The sequence below is a fragment of the Aplysia californica genome, unplaced genomic scaffold (assembly GCF_000002075.1).
Source record: "Aplysia californica isolate F4 #8 unplaced genomic scaffold, AplCal3.0 scaffold00002, whole genome shotgun sequence".
In the NCBI taxonomy this organism is placed as follows: domain Eukaryota; kingdom Metazoa; phylum Mollusca; class Gastropoda; order Aplysiida; family Aplysiidae; genus Aplysia; species Aplysia californica.
In genome coordinates, this window is record NW_004797272.1 from 3,333,748 (window position 1) to 3,352,475 (window position 18,728).

The 18,728-nt window shown below is 38.5% G+C and overlaps 1 protein-coding gene across 1 annotated transcript in view; it reads left to right on the plus strand.

Annotated features, from left to right (window-relative positions):
• LOC101861008 (neural-cadherin) overlaps positions 1–18,728 on the plus strand; it is a gene marked incomplete at its 5' end in the record, with an annotated part of 64,995 nt that overhangs the window by 5,966 nt on the left and 40,301 nt on the right. The window contains 10 exon segments of the mRNA XM_005089018.3: positions 233–374; positions 1,606–1,752; positions 4,208–4,311; positions 4,771–5,048; positions 8,002–8,160; positions 9,360–9,512; positions 10,460–10,609; positions 11,320–11,435; positions 13,706–13,979; positions 17,592–17,786. Coding sequence (XP_005089075.2) covers positions 233–374; positions 1,606–1,752; positions 4,208–4,311; positions 4,771–5,048; positions 8,002–8,160; positions 9,360–9,512; positions 10,460–10,609; positions 11,320–11,435; positions 13,706–13,979; positions 17,592–17,786 — 1,718 coding nt within the window.

Consider the following 18,728-nt stretch of genomic DNA (forward strand, 5'->3'; position numbering starts at 1 on the left):
GGGGGGAGGGAGACTGACAGACAGACAGAGAGAGAGGGGGAAAAACAGAGAGAGGGAGAGGGATAGAGAGAGAGAGAGAGAGGGATAGAGAGAGAGAGAGATTTTCAAAAAATACTGACCTGTGCTCTGTGTGAACACAGGCATTTCTGATTGATGAATTGATAAAGATGGTGACTATCTGACCTAAATGTAATGTGAAATAATAGTAGTTTTGTTTGACCTTACCTTACAGTGACTGCCACCGATCTGGACTCTGGTCAAAATGGAGAAATTGAGTTTTCTGTGCCTGAGGATGGCTATTTTAGCATCACAACACGAAGCGAGGAACGGCAAAGTGGGAACATAGTGTATGTTGGTGTCATCACAGTGAAAAGGTATTAAAAAATTTTAAAATTATGTATATACTCATACATATATATATATATTTATGTATGTATTTTTTTAAAATGTTTGTTTGTCAGCTAACTTTATGTTAATACATTTGAATCTGCTTGAATGTTAACCTAAACAAGACGATCACTTGTACAAACTGCACCTCTTCCCATTTCTCTACACGCATTTTTTCTTTATCATAATGAACCTGTCTGTCTAGACGACCGATTTTTTCCTTGACTGTGAGAGGTCATCTTGGACAGGTTCGACTGTAGTTACGGGGCTTTCATGGTCAAAAAGTATACAATGTTCAAAACCTGACAGCTACGAAAAATTTTCATCTCTAAAATTCTGTTCTTCCTCCTCCTTTCCTGCTCTCTAATCATGTCTTCTTTCGTCTCCACTTTTTGCCCTTTCCCTCCTTTGATCCCTCCTCTGGGCTCCTGACTCTTCCTGCTGCCTTTCTACTGCTACTCTCCTGGCTCTTTCGTACTGCTGTCTTTCAGTCGCACCCCAGATCTTAGGGTAGGTAAGATCTAACACCTAGCCTTCTCAGACATGGGCGAAAAAAATCTTGGTGGTCCCGTGTGCAAGGTGCTAGTTAAAGATCCCTTGGTGGTCCTAAAATCGATAAGAGTAAGCTTCGGGTACCACCCGAACAAAATTCAAAATTAATTCCTACTAAACTGGAAATGCTTATTGTGTCCCACGCGCTCATGTCTTATGACCGTATGCAGTTGCGCTGTAAACACCAAAAATAATTACTGTGGTTACCTAGGGTATCTTAAAGTTAACACAAGTATGATGGCAAATGTTTCTGTCCTTACTGTCAAAAACACATTTCTGTGTGGATTTTACTGAAAAACGTTGATTTAAGGCACAAAAAAGTAAATTTTCAGTTTCCAGGGACTCTCAAGCTATGGAAATTACCAGACTTTAGCGGCCATTTTCTCACTAACTTTACCTCTGAAACCAGGTGACCTCACCTTCTTCAATCGCAAATATCTCAAATTCTTTTTCAGACAGATGGGTATTCTTTTCATTGAAAGCAAGACACACGAACAAGCTTTAAGATGATATCAATGCTGCTACTCGCTTAAAAATTGACGAGCGCCTGATTTCACTGTGTAGTGACACATATGTATATGAGCTTATGAAATATATGTCAGCTGCACGGTGAAAGTATTTCTGAAAAGGTGTTTATTCTCGTGACTTGTGATTGCTTTTCTTCAGCAAATTGGATTATGATGAGCCTCCTGGTCCAAATTACGAGTTTCCCGTCACAGCGACTGACAAAGGCATGGTGCCGAACCAAAGCACTGCACAAGTTACTGTCTCCGTCACAAATGTCAACGACAATCCCCCAGAAATTGACAACTCGTAAGTACTAGTTACAAGTTGTAAGAACTCTTTTGTCTTTTGTATATATACATGTGCACAGCCGAATATTATATTGTTGCTTCAAGAAAATGTAGAACGGTTTTTGGACCTCTTGTTTGCCTCATGTTTTATTTCTTCATTTTGATGCCTTGTTCTGGAGGCAGCAGAACCCGAATGTCTTGAAGTTGATGAACTTCTACAAATGGCATGGATCTGCAGTTGGTTCCTGTATCAAACTCCTATTTAAAATATCTTTGAATAACAGATAAATGACTTCGTTAATTCCCTATTTATTATGAATATTCAGGGGACGTTACTTGAAGTGTGTTCACTTGAAGTGATTTCTTTTTTATTGAGTCCTTTTATGATGAGTGTTAATGTGGATTATGCTGCTTACAGCTTCATATAACCAAAAAAACAACTACAGTGACCTTTTATTCGCTTCAGGTCTGTCAATAGAACTCCAGTATTGATTAACGTTTGCATTAGATAGTATTTTAATAACAATAATAATAATAGTAATAATAACTGTAATAATAACAAATGATAACCATAATAATTGCATTTATATAGTACGAGGGCTGTCCCACGGAAAACCGGAAAAGGTCCATAAAAGCAACAATCTTTGTCCTATTATAACAAAAATGTAACGCATCATACCTCAACATGTGCTTTATTTTTCAATGTAATCACCATCCCGCTGGACGTATTTTTTTCATCGCTGGATCAGGGAGAAGATACCCTCCCTGAAGAATTTTATGTCAAGGAATTTCAATCAATCTTTCACGGCTTCCACGAGGTCTTCGCTGTCGGTGAATCGCTGTCCAGAAATATGCTATTTCATTGGTCCGAAAAGGTGATAATCTGACAGGGCCAATTCAGGACTATAAGGGGGTGAGGCAGACCTTCCCACCCGATCCTCTGGATCCAGACTTTCGTAGCGTTGGCGGTGTGTGGCGTTGCGTTGTCATATTGCAAAATGATCCCGCTGGACAACCGGCCTGGCCTTTTTCTTCGCACAACCTCTCTCAACTTATCAAGAGTCTGGCAGTGTCTGTTTGCATTAACAGTTTGTCCTGGTTCCAGAATTTCAAAAAGCAGAACACCCTTAGCACCCCAGAAAACCGTGGCTATGAGTTTCTTCACCGATGGCTGAACTTTAAACTTTTTTGGGGGAGGTGAAGACGTGGGCTTCCAAACCATTGAATCCCTCTTCGTCTAAGGGGTCATGTGGTGTATCCAAATCTCATCGCCTGTAAGAATGCTTCTCAGGAATGCTTCATCGTTTTATTGGAGGTCTCCAGAAGCGTTCATGACTCCCGTGACAGCTTGGCGACAACGATTCAACAAATTCAACACGTTGCATCTTGTGATCAGCTGTCAGCTCTTTTGGGACCCATCGAGCAGACACCTTTCGATAGTGCAGCTCATCAAACACTATCCTATGAACAGTCGACTTTGGAATGTTTAGCGACTCGGAAATTTCGCGAATTTTTAGGCCCCTGTCTGTTTGAATGAGTTTGTTAACGCGACTCTTGTTGTCCTCATGAGTCTTGGCAGAAAAACACGGTCCTGGGTGAACTTCGTCATTGACATGCGTATGCCCGGCTTTGAATTTACTACGCCACTCCTATTCCTGTGACTTTGCCATTACTTTCTCCCCGAAAACTGACTTTATTTCAGTGTGTATTTCTATAGGTTTGAGACCTTTTGCGGTCAGAGACCGAATGAGAGACCTCACTTCTACCCTTGACCAATTTTCCAAGGGGGTAGCCATCTTTGGAGAACTGCTGTGTTCGTTTTGTTCGTGCGATGCTCATGGTGCTCAATCGGGAAATTCCTAAATGATTGTTTTACAAATATGCGTTTACAGAATGTGAAAATATTGAATAGTTTTCAAATTACAGCCAAATTCCGGTTTTCCGTGGGACAGCCCTCGTACATATAGTACATCAGTGCTTGTTAACCTTTTTATAGCCAGTGCCCACTTTTTGCCACTTTTAAGAGGCTAAAATTTTCTTACCGCCAACTTACATGTAATTTCCAAGGAGGGCATTGAAATAATACCTGTCAATTAACTGGGTGATATACAGTGCCCCCCAAAATTACCAAATCGCCCACTTGAGGGCAATATCTCCCAGGTTGGCATGCACTGTTCTACTACATTCTCTGTGCGTTGTAGAACTATTTTTACCCCAGCAGACCCGAGAACACTCAGAAATATTTTCAGCTTTGCGGGAAGCTTACGGTGCTGGCTGCCATTTTGCAGGCGCTCCTAAAATATTAACTTATTTTCAAGACCTTTGGTTGACTATGGGCAGGAACTCATTCACATGGTGGCCTAACATCTGGACTACCAACGCAAGATACAATTTTTGTAAATAGATAAAAATGCCTTTATTTAAAACAAGAATACCTTTTTTTATTTATATCAATCTGAAATATTTTTCTTCAGCACCAGCCCCATCCAGCTGCTAGAGAGAGCATCTGTAGGGTTCATTGTGACTCTTGTGCGGGCCACTGAGAAAGATGGAGATGTGTTCACCTTTTTCTTGTCACGTGAGCATCATGAATATCATTGTCCCGTAGATATGGTTATAAATTATTTTCCTCAAGTTTAGTACCACAATTGATATTAACTTGTCATGTGCCAATGTGCTATTATATTTTAAAAGAAAGATCTGTTCATTTTCATTACACTCATTAGTGTCTTTCAGTATGCAGATTATGTTGCAAATCTTTCCTTGACTGTTTTTGTGATTTAAGAGTATGTTAGTATGGTTTCCATGTCATTTTATGCTCATGTATAAAATTATTTTTTCGTACTTCATCTAACCACGAAAGTATGGAAACAAAGGATTCAAGGTTAAAGTTTGTGACAACTGAAGACTCCTCATAAATGTAATTTATAGCTTTTGATTTTTTAGTTAGCCTCTCAAGGAAGGTGAAAAAATACAGCAGAGTGGTCAGCAAATTTTTGCTTAAACTTTTCACTATTTTTTACTTTTTCCAATGCAGCATCCAGTGAAGCCCGAGACATCTTCAGTGTTGCAGACACTGGACTGGTCCGTACTATTGCTGAAATCCCGCCAGATGTAGAATCTTATACTTTGATTATTGGAGCTCAGGATGATGGCTCATGTTGCGGGGGTACATCATCTCAAACTTCAACGGCAGTCTTCCGTATTGACATTACGGATGTAAATCAAAACAAGCCAGAGTTCACACAGTGCAGTACTTTTGAAAATGACGGAAAAGTCAAGGAGCTGTCACCACCGGGGACAGCTGTTGTTCAGGTACTGAAATTTAATGTGATATTTGTAAGGAAAGCTTTAAGTATTTAAAGATCTGACTTTTGTTCTTTATCAGTTAATTCTTAAAAGCTGAAAGGTAATTGTGTTTGCTGGTGTTTCTTATAAAATTCATTTTTACTGATCTGATGATGAAGAATGCTCTGTCATAAATAATTCGTTCAACATTTTTTGGTGAAAGGCAAAAAATGAGCTATTACCTTTTTCTTAGGGAAAGGGTCTTCACCTTTCACTGATTCATAGTGGAAGGCACTATAGAACATCTGCATTCACATTGCTGGATAAGCAATGGCACAGTGAAACTGTTAAATAATAATAATAATAATAATAATGAAGATCATTTCTATAGCGCCCACTCCCGTGTAAACACAGCTCTAGGCGCTTTACATAAATGCATGTACGAACAATATTCACACATGTGACACACACACACAAATATACACACTCATACACACACAAACACACACACACATATACACATACACACAAACACACACATACACACTCACGAACACATAACATGCACACATGTGCACACAAATGTACGCCAAACACACACACACACACACACACACACACACACACACACACACACACACACACACACACACACACACACACACACACACATCCACTTGCTTATCACATGCACACGCTTATACATCGTCTTGAAATGAGCATAAATCTATGTCGCAGACATATTTCACATTTGCATTTGAACAACTTGCCCTGGCAAGGGTGGAAAGCAAAACTCATGTATTCATCTTCAGGCGAGAAGTTAACATATCTGCCACCAGCATGACAATTTTGAGACAGAAGCAGACTTAAAAATGACTTGCATGTCACATTTTGAAAACATAACAGTATGAGTATCAAAGTATAAGGATTTATTGTTCAAGCTTTTCAAGTGGGTGAAAACAGTTTTCGTCTTGACGCTTTTGTGGTGAAGTTTTAGCAACTTGAAGTTGGGCACAGATTCAGGAAAATGACTTTCCAAATGTCTCGAAACAGCTGAGTACGAAGGCAAGCGAGTCATTGTGTTATGTTGCTACTTATGACACAAGAGATGTTGGTTGTAGTGGATCGCTTAAGGTAGACTGATTAAAATAGAAATGTCATATGTGTCATGCCACAAGCATATAGGTTTTAAAAAAAAAGTATAACATAAAATTAAAGAAAAAGAGAGTGCACCAATGAAAACCAAGACTTGGGTGCTCGTAATGTTTCAATTAAAAACAGTGAAAGAAATAACGTAACATGGCGAAACATACTATAATGTAAGATACCTTGTCTTTATTTGGTTAACGACTTGATCTGGAAACCACCTCTGTGGGTGGTTGGCGGGTGTTTTGGTGTGGTTTGCTCCTTCTTGCCCATCGAACATCTATAATGCCTGTGGAATGATGCTGACAATGCCTTTGTATTCAGAAAAGTGCATATTGGTTCATTATTGTTTATGAATTTCACTTAATGCCATGGCTTGGGGGGCTCTTGTGGCCTAGGGGTTAAGGTGTTGGCCTCTCATTCAAAAGGTCCCGTGTTCGAATCCGGGTAGCGACCCAAAAATTTTCTTCTCTAAAATTGTCTCCTTTCACCTTCTTTCCTGCTCTCTAGCAATGTTCTGTTGTCTGCTTTCATTTCCACTTTCTGCCCCCAACCCCTCACCTCCTTTGCCCCCTCCTCTGGGCTCCTGACTCTTTCTGCAGCCTTTCTACTGTTACTCCTTGGCTCCTCCTTACTGCTGTCTTTCTGCCACACCCCTGATCTTCTGGTAGGAAAGATCTACACCTAGCCTTCTCGGACAAGGGCGAAAAATCTCGGAGGGCCCGTGTGCAAGTTGCGCACATTAAAGATCCCTTGGTGGTCTGAAATCGATAAGAGTAGGTTTCGGCCGCCACCCGGGCAAAATTCAAAATTTCCTACCAACTGAAAATATTAGGTGTGTCCCGCGCGCTCATATGACCTTATGCAGTTGCGAGCGCCGTAAAACACTTTACAAAACGAAAAAACCATGGCTTGTGTGGATGGTTGATGGGTGCTCTGGTATGGTTTGCTCCTTCTTTCCTATCAAATATCTTTCTTCCATATATCTCCTCCTTTTCTTTGTATGCTGCTCTCTAGTAAGACCTCTAATCTTCGGCACTTATATAACTTATTTGTGCTGCAAGTGCCGTAAAACTCTTGCTAAAATGCCATGGCTCTAGTTTATCAAGATAATAAATAAAAAGAAATTTAGTTGATGAGTTAAGTAAATAACTTGTTTGTTTGTTTTAGTAGGGTTTTACTGCGCTCGCAACTGCATAAGGTCATATAATGAGCGCAAAAATAACTTGAAAAATACATTGAACCTGTCAAAAGCATTGGTGAGTGAGCACCTTTCTTGAACGGCAGCTTCATTGATGAAGTTAGATTTAACAATATGTGTCACGACGTTGTGGAATCAAGCGCTTGTCGATATCTGGGCATGTGGAGTTATTGGCATAATTTTAAAGCTTGTTAATTTATCTTGGTTTTGACTTAAAGAAAACAACCAAAATATCTTTATTACAAGTCGAGACATTTGCGATTGAAGGAGGTAGGGGTCACCTTATTTCAGGTGCAAAATTATTGAGAAATGGCTGCCAAAGTTTGATCATTTCTATAGCTGTGGAAAATGAACATTTACTTTTTTGTGTGCCTTTAATCAATTTTTTAAATAGTTAAATCCACACTGAAATATGTTCTTAAATGGGCAGAGAAGGTGTTGTGCCAGAAACAAAAAAAATCTATAGAAATTACCAAACCGGCAGAAAAATGCCAGTTTCTTCAATTTCCTTATTTTGATGAGCACCTGATTTCACCTGGCTGCTCCACGCATAGTTATTTTTGAAAAGAGTAACAGAAGATGGAGAGCAAGTAATTTTGTGCTGGAATTCAACTGTCATTTTACTGTTTTCAGGTTCAGGCAACTGATTCTGACCGAGGGGAAAATGGCCGCGTGATATATCGTATAGTATCCCCTGATCCCAATGGAGTCAATGCCCCCTTTGAAATCAACAGCAGTACTGGTCAGATAACTGTTAAAAACAGGTTTCACAGAGGCGATGGCTATTTGCAGGTTTGATCACTATATTTGGATATGTGTGTGGTTTATGTAGTTATAGGCTGCTGTCTTTTTTACCACCTTTTTGATAAAAGTATATTCAGAATCTTCTTCTTTTTGGTTTCCTTTTTGTCTTTTTTTTCCCTTTTTTTCTTCCAATTCTGACCCTTGTAGAGAAATACACAACTACAATACAATGCTGCTGCTATAATTTATAATAATTAATCAATAATAATAATAATAATAATATTATTAATGTTATACTCATTATTATTGTATTATTATTTTTATCATTATCTTTATTATAGTTATTGTTATAATAATTATATTAATAATTATTGGCTCTACTGTCTACTGTCTACAACAGCAGCAATTAGGGAATAATAGACCTGCCAAACTCCTACAAATTGGAGCTTCCCAGTTTGTTTGTTTTTGCCTGTTGAAGGGCCACAATTGGATTTGCATAAAATCTAATTTTTTCAGTTTCTCAAACTCTGTATCTCTCAGTCGTATGCAACTTATCATAAATTTCATTAAAATACTCTGGTTTATTTTTTAAAAATTTCTTGCAAAATGTTGTAAATGACATAAAATACAAATTTTTAATGGTGTTTATTTGCGTGTATTTACTATACACATTTATGTGCTTCTTTCTGTTTGTAACTTGATGTTAATCTACTGGGGTTCTGGAGACTGATTTTTTCTCTCAGACAGATCAGAAAAAGACCCAAAATAATTTCCTGGGTTTTTTTTTCTTTATGATGAAAACAAAATTAAAAAGAAAGCAATTATTTTTTCCACTAAAATTTGAAGTGTACACATGCTGGAAGCAGTGGAGAACACCAATTATAGTGCACACTGCTTCCCCCCCCCCCCACCTCCCCGCCCTCCATTTGGCTCAGGTGTGTCCAGAGTGATCTCAGAAAATACGTAAGAGTGAGGGTTCCAGATATCATTAGTACAAGTCTTGTGTTTTTTCCAGAAACCTTCTCAAATTATGACATTATGCAATCCAAGAATTTAATGTTCTTTTCCCTAACGGCACTAATTAAAATAAGTGTAACAATAGGTATTGTCACTTTAAAAAAAATATTACAAACAACCTTTTTGTAAATGAAAAGAATTTTCAGATCTTCTTTTTTGTTGTTGTTGTGAATTTAAAGTACAGGTATGAGCCCAGACACACTATGAATTTCTTTTTCCAAATACATCAGGTTACTGTGGCTGGCCGAAATCCCAGTGATGTTCCCTTGATGGAAGGCTGGTGTACCTTCCGTGTCACCATTGAAGATATCAATGATCATGCTCCAAGGTTTAGCCAGAATGAGTTCAGTGTGGACATCCCTGTGACAGCAACCGTCAATTATGTGAGTAGAAAGCACATGTCCTTTGGATTGAATTGCCACAGACTCGTAAGATTCAGGATGTGGTTTAGTGCACGCAATAAGGTCTTGCCGGATTGTCAAAAATTTTGTCACCTATAAAAGGTCTACATTTTCATTGCATGGTCAAAGGTACTCCAGAATATAGTCTACATTTGATTTAGATATAATACCACCCTAATTATTTAGAAAGTTTACCCCAATTAGTTGAATTATGTTCAATTTTTAAAATTGGGGTGCTGTCTGGCATGTGGAACTGTATTAGTATTAAGTATTATTCAGATATCTTAATGATTTCTAGGGGAGTGACATCTTTCTAAAAATACTGTAATAAAATATCTCTCTATTTTTGCTGATTACAATAAATACCCTGAGCCTGTTTGCATTGACTTTTGATGTTTTATGGTACTAGTTGTTGTGACATTTATTTGTGCATAGAGGGAACAGGGTGTGTTGTGATGGATAATGAGCAGGAAATGGTGTGTGGAAATGCTCTGCTTTGCCATGTGCATACTTTAACTTTGGAAAGATGTAGATGATTTCAAGTTTGATTGAGAGAAACAGCATAGGAAAAGAAAATTGATTTAGGCGCACGGTTAGCTCAGTTGATATTATATTGGACTATGGAGAGGATGGCCATGGGTTTGAATTCCCAACTGGGCATTAGAACTAGGGTTGTTTCAAGGTGTTTTTACGGCTCATTTGGCTCCATTTAGATCAGTCCTATCAGAGACTGACATTTAATTCTGAGGTCCCACCTTTTAAGTAACCTCACAGTGTTGAAAAGAGCATTAAACCTTTTATACAGTGAACAATGTATGTTGATTCAAAATCAAAGGAAAAAAGTAAGTTGACTTTGAAGTGTGTATTTGTGCCTTCTTGTTGTGTAGATTTTTGTGTGAGTAACCCTGTTTTGGTTCTCTCTTTTACAGTTTGTGCGACAAATGGAGGCCACTGATGAGGATGTAGGAGTTAATGCAAACATCACATACTCAATAGCAAGCAGTTCCAATAGTGACGGTTACTTCCATATCAATGGTTTCACAGGAGTGTTGTCTGTGAATAAAAGACTGGATGAAACTGTGAGTCGTTGCATTTGTTTTCTAATTATTTCACTTAATGCTTTAGATTTTGTAACTGATTTTAGTTCTGTAAAGTTAAACATACAAAACTCAACATGTCCTTTCAAAATAGGGCGTTCTGAGTGGCTTGGCGGCACTCATACTGAGAAGGAAACATTTCATGAACAAGGTGAAAAGTTCAATCACCTTTGTTCTTTTTACCCTCAAATTCAGAGTTTTTGTCGTTTACACATCAGTGACAGGTTTGTGTTTCCGTTTCAGTTGTCTGTATTCACTTTGAAGAACTCTAAGATTCACTGTATATGCTCACTTATAATACTTGTGAGTTTTTCCTAAAAATGAGTTCTTAAAGTATACACCTCATATTATATACTGTACTCCAAAATATGGGTTGATATTGGTGCCAAATTTGAGTAAGCGTTTTGCAAGAACTCTCATCGATAGCACTAATTGAGTTGATTTAAAGTAAAGTGTTGGTGCCTGTGATCAACATAGAGAATGATGTAAAATTGCTGTGTTTATTGTTTTTTCTTTAGGAATAGTTCAGGTTTTGTCTCTTTGATGTTGGTTTTATCATTAATATACCTTGAAGAAACATCAGTATATTTAAGGAACAATAAGCCATGGGCTAAAAGTACATTGAAAGTGTGTTTTTGTGATTTTTGAAAAGTTGGTGCTGACACCTTCTGTTGTTTCCTATGCATGCACAGATTGACCGGTATGTCATTGTTGTCATTGCGGATGATAACGGCATTGATCCCGGGTCCTTGACTAGCAACACAACTGTGAACATAAACATCAACAGGGCTACCAGTACTCGTCCTCAGTAAGTTTATACGGTTTCTCTTCTTTCTCATTGGGGAATTCAAAATCGTATACCGGTTCTTTTTTTTCTCATTGGGGAATTCAAGATCGCATAAAAATGAGTTTGGGTTGCAGTACTGATTTCTATTTGGAGATAAAAGAAAAATATTTAAACAGGTTTTGTGTATGTTTGGCGGGTTCTCTGGTGCGGTTTGCTTCCTTCTTTCCTATCAAACAGCTATTGTCTTTATCTCTCCTCCTTCTTTTTTGTGTTTGTTATACTCTTTTATCACCTCTAATCTTCTGCGCTTGTATGACGTTATTATATTACAAGTGCCATAAAACTCCTACTAAAACAAAAATGAGCTTGGGTTGCACTACTGGTTCTTATTTGAAGATAAAGAAAAATATTTAAACAAGTTTTGTGGGTGTTTGGCTTGTTCTCTGGTGTTGTTTGCTCCTTCTTTCCTGTCAGAATTTGTCATCCTCATCTCTCCTCCTTCTTTCTATGTATCTTACTCTCTTGTAACACCTCTAGTCTTTGGCACTTACATAACCTATTTATATTGCAAGTGCTGTACAACTCTCACCCTTCAGCCTGAAGAATTACACAGTCATTTTTAATCTACAAATTTTAATTTTTACGTTGTGTTTTACTCAGAGATTTTCTCTTTTATTTAGTATTAACTTTGCGTGTCTATAAGTTAGTAACATTAGAGTATTTTTTTACCCGCAGTTTCCCACAGTGTTTGACCAGTGGTGTGTGATAGAATACAGTTTTATCCTTTTTTTGTGGGTGGTTGGTGGATGCTCTGGTGTGGTTTTCTCCATCTTTCCTATCGAACAACTATCGTCTTTATCTCTCCTCTTTATTTTTTATGTTTGTTTCTCTTTTGTAACAGCTCTAATCTTCAGCACTTATATGACCTTATTGTGTTGCAAGGTCCGTAACACTCTTACTAAAACTAAACTAAAAACTCTCACTAAAATTGGTATGGTTTTTCTTTGCTGTTTTGTTTTGTTGTCTCTGTACTTTTTGTTAATGTGTGAAAGTGACATGACAAGAGATGCCAAAAATTCCTTAAGTGAAAAAAAAAATTGAAGTGGTATATGTTTAACGCTTCTTGCTACACTGTCAGGCTAGTTATCTCCGATACGACTGAGCTGAATGGGAAAGGGAAAATTAAGGGAAAATTAATGCAAAGTGATTTTCCCAAGGTCACATTGTGAGACTGAGCTGTGCCTTGACCTCCGGAATCCATAGTCTCACCATTATGAGTCTTGTAGCCAAACCATTAGATTAGCAAGGCCACTCAAACTAAAACTAACAAAAAAAACTGATCTACCTCAGGATCAAGGATGGAAAAAACCCAAGAAAAATCCCAAGTTCTCAGTTGATATTCCGTGGGTGAAGCTGACATGATACGGGGTGACTGGGTTTGAGATGCAAGCCATTCATATGTTAATTAATGAATCTGGTCTTGTGTGTATAGTGACTTGCATTTTCTTCTGCTTTCTGTTTCAGTACTAGTGTCCCTTTGTTTCTGTTTCTGGTGGAAGAAAGAAAAACTTTGCACATTTACTATATTCTTTGTGAGTGATTGGCAGAAAGCAATAGTGGTCCAATTATGGAAAAAGAAGTTGGCTCTGGTGTGGTTTGCTCCTTGTTTCCTATCAGACATCTATCATCCTTATCTTTCCTCCTTCTTTTTGTTTGTGTGTTAGGTTATCGTAATACTTCTAGTCTTCAGCACAAATATGATCTGGTTGCAAGTGCCATAAAACTCTCACTACCCCCCCCCCCCCCCCCCCGAGCGCAGTAGTACTGATTGAAGGGTCTTTAGGCCATTCCCAAAGGGGGGACATTAACATGTCTTTATGCACAGTAGAATTGTAATGGGCTGATTCATCATTGTCATGCTCATAACTGTGCCTGAACTGCAAGAGGGAACTGCTGCTTTTTCTTACCTAATCCTTACTATCGTCATTTTCCTCTACTTCTTTTGTATGTTTGTCACTCTCTTGTGACCCGCTATTTCCATGCTGCCTTGATAGTTAAAGCAGATTTTGTACTGTTGAAGCTAGAGAGGTGAGCAGAGTAAGCCTGATTCCCTGTAAGGACTTCTTTGTACACATCCACCCTTTGGCGCTCATATGACCTTATATGCAGTTGTGAACGCCGTACTAAAAAACTACTAAATCTATAAGAAAAACCTCTCACTAATACTTAACTACTACATTCTTTTGTTCATCCAGCAATGATATACATGCTATTCTGTCTGTTACTGCCAGGTGGATCGGAGTACAGGATCAAGAAAATTTCAATGTGAAGGAGACTGAAGGTATTGGATACGTGATCGCCCAACTTCGCTGTGATTCCAACATACCGTCCCGTCCTGCTGTTGACTTCATCATCTTTGATTCAGCATCGGATATCAGCTTTTCATCCGAATTCTTCAGCTACAGAAAGTTTGAAGCAGATGGTCACCAGTTCATGAATCTCACACTGCTCAAGAAGCTGGACTTCTTAGAGAGCAAAGAACATAGAATAAATATTGTCTGCAGGGTGAGGACTTCAATGTGTGTGTGTTTTAAAGTAATTTTTTGGGGGATAAGCTACATTACATTTTTATTCTGGGTGTATTCTTTGAAGAAGAACCATACAAGATAGTTGCTTTGGTATTTAACTGTTTATAAGAACTTCAGCAAATGGCATACACATCATTAGTATGTCTATCCAACTACCTCTCTACCAATCTTGCGACAGAAAAACAGATGGATATACATAAGTGCATACAGACAGATCAACCCAAGATATTTACCTACATCTATATCTAGCATATACACACGCATGCATAGATGCACACACGCGCACGCACACGCACACACACACACACACACACACACACACACACACACACACACACACACACACATGCTCGCATGTATGCACACACGCATGCACTCCCACACACACACACACACAGGCACATGTAATATACATACGTATATACATGTACATACATACTAATGAACCTACATGCTTAAGCAGTACATGTTTACATACTAAGGTAAAACACCATACCATACTATACCTACCGTACCTGCCATCTCTATCCTACCCACCAAACCTAGACACATACATTCCAAATGTATGACACATCCTTGTTCTGTGTACATAATATATATGTCACGATGTGGTAAAATCAGGTGCTCGTCAATTTTTGGACATGATATGAAGTTATTAGTGTAATCTGAAAGCAAATAAAGGAGGTGAAGGTTGCCGGATGTCAGAGGTAAAATAATGGTCTTGGAAACTACAAATATTTTTTTCTGTGAAGTCCATGAAGCGATGTGTTTTTGAGTGAACATGAAATATAAAACGTGTTAAGCCCAAAACACACAACGAAAAAATTAGAAATTGCTGAACGGGTGGAAAAATGTCAATTTCTTCGTTTAAAAAAAAATTATTTTGACGAGCGCCCAATTTTACCACAATCCCTCACATATGCAATATATATGTGTGGATATACAATCTCAGTTGGAAAACAGCTTTGAGTTCATAGTAGCCTCATCCGTACAGGATATGGCCAGTGCATGTGCATACAGTCAATGTTATTCTAATTACTTTAATATTTACTTTTTCATCCTCTGTTTTTGTTAAGTGTCAAGGGGAGAAGCAACTTCTATGGTAGGCCAGCTCTGCAACTCTTTCCGTTTTGACATTATGTTTTCTTAGGGTTTCCTTGACACCCTCAATCCACCTTTTGCGCAGCCTTCCTCTTCATGTATAGCCTGAGTCCTTGGTGTTGTAGGCTCTCGAGGCTGGCTGGCCAGGTTACATAGGTAACAGGTGGTCAAACCATTTTATTGTCTGTCTTTCTATGTAATGCAGGCAGGACTCGGTGCCGATAGCTGCTCTTACTTCTTCATTTTTCTGCCTGTCCTGTCTTGTGATGTTAAGGGTTTTGCAGAGACATTTTATTTCGCTTGCAGTGATTTTGCTTTCATGGGTTTTACTTAATTAATGTCCAGGTCTGGCACAGGTAGCATAATGTTGGTATGAATATTGATGTGATAAGCTGTCTCTTTGTGTATATGGAGATGTTTGGATGAGATAGGAGAGGTGCGAGCTGGTAGGTGACTGCAATGTTTGCTTTTTGAGTTTGCATTTCAATTTCTCTGTCTATGGACCCGTTTTCAGAAAAACTGCTTCCAAGATATTTAAACTCCTTCCCCTGTTTCAGTTGTTTACTATTGATATGAATATTCAGGAGACTACGGTTTCAGCTCACTTTCATAACCTCTGTGTTTGATGTGCTTATTTTCACGTTAAATTTCTCGCAGCTGTTGTACAGTTTGGTAGTATGATTTTGAAGGTTTTGTTGTTTTGGATAAATAAGACTTCCGTCGTCCGCAAATAGAAGTTCATTTAGGATTTTGGGGCTTTGGTTTGCGTCTTGCTTTATTGTGTCCATATATATTATGAACAGGAGGGGAAATACAATGCATCCCTGTCATTCTCCAGATCTTACTTTGAACCAGTCTGTATTGCATTCCTTCGTTCTTACTGAGCTTCTGCTGTTGGTATATAGAGCTCTGACATTATCTAATATTTGTCCTCTGACGCCATATTTTTCTCGTGTCTTCCAGAGTTTTGCATGGTTTACACTATCAAACCCTTCTACTGGTCTATAAAAACAATGTTAGATTCTTTTTTGTGTTTGATTGTTTTCTTGCATATCTGTCATAATGCAAATACAGCATCTGTGCATCCTCTTCCCTTTCAGAAACCAAACTGAGCTTTGCTCAGATTTTTCTCTACAATAGGTCTTATACTCTGTTTTAATTTTTCACGTATGTTTTCTCTGCATGGCTTAACAAAGAGACGCCTCTGTACATTGTGCAGTCGTGTTTGTTACCTTTCTTTTTCCATAATTGGACCACTATTGCTTTCTGCCAGTCCTCTGGGCTTTTCCTTTACTCCCAGGCTCTATTGAAAATTCGTGAGTGGTTGGCGGGTGCTCTTATGTGGTTTGTTCCTTCTTTCCTATCAAACACCTATCATCCTTATCTCCCCCCCTTTTTTTTTGTGTTGGTTACTCTCCTGTAACACCTCTAATCTTCGGCACTTATATGACCTTATTGTGTTGCAAGTGCCGTAAAACGCTTACTAAAACTAAAACTATTGAAAATTCGCCTCAGCCACTGTACACCGGTGTTTCCACAAGCTCTTATGGCTTCCACTGTGACGTCATCTGGTCCTGGGGTTTTGTTCTTGGGGCTGGTTTTGAGTGCCTTTTCGATTTTATTTAGAAGTATGGGTAGTTCTCTTTGCTCTCCATATGATGGTTGGAACTCTTCTTTTTGTCCGTAGCAAGTATCTGGATTGAGTAGTTCTTGAAAGTAATTTTCCCATCTTTTCTTAATGGCATTACCCTCTTTATCGTTTATGCATGTCGGGTTGTATGGGTCTTTCCTTACCCTCTTGCTGTTCACACTTTTATAAAGCTCTCTAGAGTGGGTGGTTGGCGGGTGCTCTGGTGTGGTTTGCTTCTTCTTACCTATCAAACATCTATCATCCTTATCTCCCCTTCTTCTTTTTTATGTTTGTTACTCTCTTGTAACACCTCTATTCTTCTGGCGCTCATATGACCTTATGCAGTTGCGAGCGCCGTGAAACCTTTATTAAAACAAAAGCTCTCTAGGGTTTTCCTTGCATAATTACTACACCTGTCTGAGGCGATCATCTATGGAAATAGCCACTACCCACTTGCCCCCTTGTGTTTTTTTCTACGTTATGATGACACTGTCCAAGACGTCCGCCTGTCTAAAATGATCACCTTTCTCCGAGACAATGGGTGGCCATCTTGGACAATTTTGACTATTTTCTCCTTTCAATTAGAGCACCACAGTAAAGTAACGCACTGGCTGAAGCTTTATTGTTGTAAGGAGGGGGTTAAACAAACTGCATTGATAGCAGAGGTGTGTGATCAAGCTTTATATATTATCCCGACCCTTTTGTGTTGGGAACAGTTATCTTGACATAGTTATATGGCGAGCCCTGTTAAAATTCAAAAGTTCTGAAAGCCGGAAATATCTTTTCCATTCTATGAAAAATATTTGCTTCTAGGTAACAAGTTGTTTTTTTTTTCCCTTTCTTATTTCCCACTTCTAGAACACTGGTGAATTCAGTGAGCAGGTTAACCTGTTGGCAAAGATATCCGTGATAGATGAGAACGACCAGACACCAGTCTTCAAAGGACTCAGTGGCTGCTGCTATGAAGGAAGTATCCCTGAAGATGCCCCAGCAGGGTCTACTGTGGTCAGAGTCTCGGCAGAAGACAAAGATGAGACACCACTATTCAAGAAGGTGAGTTCTACTTCTCACACCTCGGTACAGTATACCGTCTAATGGTTTCTACCTTCTTGTACACATGGTTACCTTTCTTCTCTTGAGTTGGTTATATTACAAAGATTTCTCACCACAATACTGTCAGGTGAGTTCTATTTCTCACCCTACTATACCCATATACCGTCAAATGAGTTCTACTTCTTTCACACATGGTGACCTTTCTTCTCTTTACCTTTCCTTCTCTTGAGTTGGTTATATGTACAAAGATTTCTCACCACTATGCTGTCAGGTGAGTTCTACTTCTCACACCACTATACCGTATACCGTCAAATGAGTTCCTCTTTTTTTACACATGATGACCTTTCTTCTCTTGACCTTTTCTTCTCTTTACCTTTCCTTCTCTTGAGTTGGTTATATGTACAAAGATTTCTCACCGCTTTACTGTCAGGTGAGTTCTGCTACTCACACTACTACGCCATAAGATGAGCTCTACTTCTTTCACACATGGTGACCTTTCTTCTCTTCTTGAGTTGGTTCTGTACAAAGATTTCACACCACTATACCATCAGATGAATTGTGAATTCTATTTCTGTCCCACATGACCTTTCTTCTCTATTGAGTTGGTTATGAACCTGGCCTACGTACAGATTTCTTTCTCTCTGCTTGGTGTTCTAGTAGGGGAATCGAACTGAACCATTAATAGTTTATTTATAGAGGCAACAGCTATCTACTATCTATGTGAAAGTTGTCATTGTAAAACATACTTTATGCCAAATCTGAACATTTCTGGGAAACCCCATCTACTTCATAATCTTGAGACGAGAATTGTAGTGACAATATTTTTTTTCTTCTCAAAATGCTCTGTATCCCTCAATATATAATACCAAATTACGTTTCATTCATACTTTTGTTTTCAGAAAACTGTTATTTTTCATTTTTTTCAGTTTTGTAGTTATGGAT